Genomic DNA, 6,558 nt, shown 5'->3' with positions numbered 1-6,558 from the left:
GAATGGCTCAGCCAGGCTGCTGTACCCTCTTTGTTCCTCTTTGATGTTGTATAAATGGTAATACAAACCCCGTAACGAGTTTTAAATTATAAGAAGAAGAAAAACTGGAAACTTGCTAATCAACAATTGCAATCCATCTAGACTACAGAATACCATAATTTTATGATAGAACTATACGTACAGATGTAGAAAGATGTCTGACGTTAAAATCCATTTCTATACACATGTATACATATATACTAAATGATCCATTGTGTTCCTAAAAAACAATAAGCATTTTTATATATTACACACATATATGTAACCATAAGATCTAGAAGGCTTTTTGTTATTAACTGTTAACATAGGTTATCTCTCGGCACTAGGAGTGAAAAAGGGGAGGAACGGTTTTTTTTTCCACAATGCAATTTTTAAAAATAAGCTAAAAGATCTGTATTTCTTATTGATAGTACCTATATGATCTTAGGGAAATTGCTTATAAACCTGCAGAATATGCAAAATGGAGATAACAGGATGTCCTTGTAGAATTATTGAGGACTTAAATGATTTGACAGCACAACCAAGTGACTATAATCAACAGTTAAGTTAGAGTACACTTCAAAATTACTAAAAGAGTAGAAATGAACTGTTCTTAACACAAAGAAATAATGCCTGAAGTGATGGATAACCCCATTTATCCTTCAATTGAAACATTGTATGACTGTATCAAAACATAGTATGTACCCTAAACATATACTATTAGATAAATGATATTATGATAATTAGATAGAAATTTTTAAATGATGGATATAAAATACTTATCCTAGTGCAAAGCAGACAGCAAACCTTTAATAAATGGTTGCTTTCTTTTTTGTTTTGTTTTTTTGCCGGGGCCAGGCTTGAACCCACCACCCCTAATACATGGGGCCAGAGCACCACTCCTTGAGCCACGGCACCACCCAAATGGTTGCTTATTTTTTCTGACAGTAATGAAATTTCTTAAGTGATAAATGAGAATAGGACAAGGAAAAAACTGGCAAATATTCCTACAGTAATACTATAGGAAAAATCAAAAGAAGATAGCAATAGGATTGCTTCCTTCATAGGATTATCAATGCAGTTTTATCATATGTAATTTAGCTCTGAAAATTTTCAGCAAAATGTTTTAGCTGAGTTTAAAGTTTAAAAAGCTACAAGTAAGCACATTCTTTTTTTTTTTTTCAGACAGCCTCACTATGTCACCCTTGGTAGAGTGCCGTTACGTCACAGTTCACAACAACCCCAAACTCTTGGGCTTAAGCATTTCTCTTGCTTCAGCCTCTGAAGTAGCTACAGAAACCTGCCACAACCCACGGCTATTTTTTTGTTGTTGTTGTCATTGTTTTAGCAGGCCCTGGCCGGGTTTGAACCCACCAGCCCTAGTAAACGCAGCCAGCACCTTAATCCCTGAGCTAAGGCACCAAGCCAAGCATATACTTTATGTGTATCCTGACACCTGAAAAATATTTATACCACAAAACTGTTGCAGTCATATTATGTAGCACATTTAACTGAACAGCCACTCCATCAACTAAGAAATATGTATTTCATGTGCAAGAAAGTGTCCACAAGGACGATCATCATTCATTACTTCATTATTCTTAATAGCAAAAAATGGAAGAAACTTCATGTCCATCAATAGATGAATGTTTTAAATTATGGTACCCTATGTAATGAACATTATACAGGCATTAACAAGAATGAAATAGGTCTATGTGTCTTGATATCCAAGAATATTCATGAAACATATAAACTATAAAACTACCAAACTCCATTTTTAAAAATTAATGCAGATGCATACAAAAGATACAGCTAGATATATACTTATTAACAGTGATTACCCAAGAAGGGGGAGTTTGCTCTATAGGTACAATTTTTATCAATACCTACTTTTTGTTTAGTCTGGCTTATAAGCAATTATCATTTTAATTCTTTTATTTCAGATTAATAGAGGGGACAATATTACTTTAATTCTACTAGTTACTTTTTAAATATACTGGCCCCAAGAAAAATCTCTAAGATTCCTATGTTTTGTACGTATTAGTAGTAATACTGATATTATCCATGGCTTTTAGCACAATCCAAATATTATACAATATTGTCATTTTTTAAAGTAACAGTAGTGACTCGGCACCCATAGTTCAGTGGTTAAGGCACCAGCCACATACTCCAAGGTTGGCAGGTTTGAACCCAGCCCAGGACTGCCAAAACAATGACAACTACAACAAAAAAAAATAGCCAGGCATTGTGGCGGCCGCCTATAGTTCCAGCTACTTGGGAGCCTGAGGCAAGAGAATCACTTAAGCCCAAGAGTTTGAGGCTGCTGTGAGCTATGACCGCACAGCACTCTACCAACGGCGACATAGTGAGACTATGTCTCAAAAAGAAAATAAAATAGGGTGGAACCTGCGGATCAAGGAGTAGGGTGCCGGCCCCATATACTGGAGGTGGCGAGTTCAAACCCGGCCTAGCAAAAGAAATAAAGTAACAGTAGAAATTATATGTTCTTTAGGCTTTATTTACTTACTCTAAAGCAGTGGTTCTCAACCTTCCTAATGCCAGGACCCTTTAATACAGTTCCTCATGTTGTGGTGACCCCCATGCCATAGCAACAAAAATAATTTTATGATTGGGGGTCACCACAACATGAAGAACTGTATTAAAGGGTCCTGGCATTAGGAAGGTTGAGAACAACTACTCTAAAGGAACATTTTATTGAAAAATATAAGTGTTTTCACTTTTAATACAGAGCATAAAACAAGGTACGTTAAAGTAACCTGCAATAGGACAGTAAGAAGAAAGCACTGTCCTACCCTGGTTTAGAGGCAGTCTTTGTTACGCTGTTTCAAAAAAGCCAAAATAAGGCCAAGAAAAGGGCATTTTTCCCAACAATCAACTCTTACTGACTCAATAATGGTGGTTAAAATGGAGGAAAAACACTTACCCTCTCTTAAGTGCAAATGTTGTCTTCTGGGGTAAAATCCATACTGTCTAGGTGCAGTTCTGCTCAAATCAATCCAACATCCAAATGCCCATTTCCAATCAGCAAAGACACAGTCATACTAAATTTAACCTAAAATGCAAATTCTCAAATTTGAGAAACTTAAGCGCACTTAGAAGGTAAAAAGTACAAGCCTACAAATCAAATAACTGACACTGTCACTTCTTGTCTTGAAGAGAAGTAATATTAAATGCAAAATTCTCAAGTACTGCCAATCCCAAACCTTGCTTAAAAACAAAAATTCACTCTGAAATTAGATTTAAATATGAAATGTTCCAAATCACTAGGTTATAAAATAACAGGTATGCTCCTTCTGATTTACCATAAGCATCTGTAAGCATTTTAAATTGCTTAAAATGACTAGACTGAAGATCCCAAATCCAAAACTCCATTATGAAATGATCCAAAATCTCAAACTTTCTGAGCACAGATGAGCCATTCAAAGGAAATGCTCATCGGAACACTTTCAATTTTGGATTTTCAGACTAGAGATGTTTAACTGGTAAATACAACAGAAATACTCCCCCCAAAATTTTTTAGAAGCCCAAAATCCTGAGGGACTTACCTATCAAATGCAAACATTTATAACCTAATTCTTCATAAGCGCAATTAACCTGAAACAATAGAAGTCCAAAGTTCAAAACACTTCTGGTCCCAAACACTTTGGGTAAGGGATATTCAATCTGTGTAATCTTTAATGACCTTTCAAACCACTTTCAATTAATGATTACTGCTGGATTTATGCTTTAAAAAGGTTCATTTTTATTTTCATCTTTCAGTTAAAGCATGGCACAAAAAATTATATTCAATACTACGTTCTGTACCACCTGCTCCCACAAATTCTTATGAAATGTGAACAATGCTCAGATAATTCTCACAGGTGAAGAGGTCCAAAATATACAACCAGCTGTCCCTCCCACCCCCCCAAAAGTCCCACATGCCAAAAATGTTTGCATAAAAAACTGACAAGAGGAACCCAGTTAAGTCTAGATACCACTATGCTTCTTCCTTTACTAAGTAACAATTCAGATTGTGGAAATTTTAAGGGTAGACACACAAGAATTAACTGTTAATACAACACTAAGAGAAAAGGTTGCCTTTCTAATTAACAAGAAATCCTTTGACATAATTTGCCAACTTTTTAGAAGTCACTATGTTGGGAAGACAAAATGACTAATAGTAAAAGGAAAACTCTCCAGATTAACTATTCCAACTGACCCAGAATAAATCTTTCCACCAAAATTGAGTAAACATCAGATAAAGAAAAACTTAAAAAAGAGAATCCCTAGAGGGCCCCCAAAAGGCTGGACAGAATTCCAAATGAAGTACCCGGTATGTAGCATTTGTACCACGGAAAGTAAAAAGTAAGACAAATTAATGTAAACTGAAGATCTACCTGAGAGCAAAGGATGTGACTTGTTTTTATCACTTCATTCAATGAGCAAAAACATTTATCCCATTTGTCACAGAGGTATAATTAAGTACTTGTACCAAGTTTCAGCTCTCTTTTGTCAAAATGACTACTGAGCAGCCATCACCTAACCTAGCAATCTTGACCTTTCTTTGTAAAGGTTTAAAAGTAATCCCTGGCAATTAAGAAAAAAATCTGTCAAGAATTAGACCTTAGGAAGTATATGGTGACAAGAACTAAAAGCTGTGTAAATATAAAAATATTTTTACTTTAAAACCTAATCATCTTATTCAGAAAGTATAGCTTTGGGCTTTGAACATCAAGAGCTAAGTCAAATATTTTATCTTAACATTAAATCAAGTTAAATAAACTACATTAATACTCTGAACCCACCCACCAGGTTCATACATACTCTCACTCAATCATGTAAAGAATTCAATTCTTTATTTGTGATATCCATAAACGTTGCTATTCTATATTTCTATCCAGGAAGGCAATTTTTTCCTATTATCAGTTTTGTTTTGTTTTGTTTTTTATAAACAACAACTTGAATTCTATTGCATGAAAGGGCTACAAATATACATTTGTTAACCAAGCAGAATACACAGATATTTTGCTTTACAACTTGCACCTAAAATACCAGTAAACATAGCTGGCTCATTAGTCGTCATAGCAATTTGGGGCTATTGCCCAAGCTATGCATAGCATTTTACAATTTCAAATCTCAGTAGAAAGGGCGACTGTGATATGGACTGATAACTACATTCCTCTGAAGCCCATCTCAGTTACAAGTAAATGTGTTAACTTCCAGTCTGCACAGATTTTTGATAGCAAAACTTCTAAATCTGATGCAATTGTCCTAAATAAGTTTTTTAACAATGTTTTGCAGCTATATTGCCATTCTGCCAGTAGATGGTGCTACAAAGGTTGGTGAAGGATTTCCATGAGAACAACAGTTCAGATACAGGGGGGGAAAAAAACATTCAAACCTGCTCTGAAAATACAAAAATGCATTTAGTTTGAGGGTAAGATATAATCCCATTATTTGTAACCATTCATTACAAACCAAGAGGGATGAAATTAGGGCAATGAAAAATTTTAAACAGTTTCTATGAAGGAAAACACATGCTTAACACAAACTATTTTAGAACTACACAGTACATACTTTGAATTGTCATAGAAAGAAGTGACCAACCATGTCAAGATGATAAGCAAACCGCTTAGTACAAGAGATGGATGCACAAAAACTTAAAAAAGATTTTTAAAAGCCACATCCAACACTTCCAAAGTTTTGCCTGTTAAGGGATAAAATTCAACATGTCACTAGCAGGACAGCAGGGGAAAATAAAACCCATGAGACCTCTTAAAAGGTTCTCTAAGTACACATCAAAAAGTAATTAACACGAAAAATCTTAAACTAATATCCCTTAAAACGGTTTAGAATGGATCCTAGGAAAAAAAAATGTTAGACATATACGGTCAAACACAATGATTTATTAAAAATAAAACGTAAAAATGATTTTTGTACATATGCTTCCAAATTTCAGGCATGGGATCCAAGTAGATTTCATAGAAAACGCTGTAGCCAGGTATCAAGTCCTTACAACAAAGTAAACTACCCCCCCCAGCTCCCTCCCCCGCCCAGGTTTTGCTACAGAATCAGCAAGTTTCACTCCCTCCCCCAAAAAACACAAATTAAAACAAGACATTTTGCTAGTATAAAAACGACCAAGGTCCAAGTAATAATAAAAAAATAGAGTCCATCAATGACTGTAACATAAAAATGTGTATGTGGGGCCGAGTCCAACTTCAAAGGGAGACAAGAGAGGTGGCAGGCAAATAGGGGAACAACCCCAAGGGTAAGTAGCCTTAGAAGTGGCTCCCCCAAGGGCAAAATAGGAAAGGCGGTTGGGGGGAAGGGACTTAGGAGTTGACCCCACTTGGGTTGTTTAAAAGAGCTACCCCTATAGCCACTCCCAGGCATTTTAATTTTTTAGAAGGAGCTGCCTCCATAGCCACCCCCACCGCCATAGCCGCCTCTGTAAGGTCCACTGTTACTGCGACCGCCCCAGCTGCCGCCTCCACCGCCGCCGCCACCACTCTTCATGGGCCCATAGGAGGACTGGTG

The 6,558-nt window shown here is 36.1% G+C and overlaps 1 protein-coding gene across 1 annotated transcript in view; it reads right to left on the bottom strand.

The window, feature by feature from the left end:
- Positions 1 to 4,855: 4,855 nt before the first annotated feature.
- The window catches only part of HNRNPA0 (heterogeneous nuclear ribonucleoprotein A0), a 2,817-nt gene continuing 1,114 nt past the window's right edge, over positions 4,856 to 6,558 (bottom strand). The window contains exon 2 of the mRNA XM_012807097.2: positions 4,856 to 6,558. Within this exon, the coding sequence (XP_012662551.1) occupies positions 6,424 to 6,558 (135 nt within the window). The 3' untranslated portion in view covers positions 4,856 to 6,423.

The sequence above is a fragment of the Otolemur garnettii genome, unplaced genomic scaffold (assembly GCF_000181295.1).
Source record: "Otolemur garnettii isolate 467f Iridium unplaced genomic scaffold, OtoGar3 scaffold00003, whole genome shotgun sequence".
Classification (NCBI taxonomy): Eukaryota; Metazoa; Chordata; class Mammalia; order Primates; family Galagidae; genus Otolemur; species Otolemur garnettii.
This window is presented reverse-complemented; position numbering and strand designations above follow the sequence as displayed.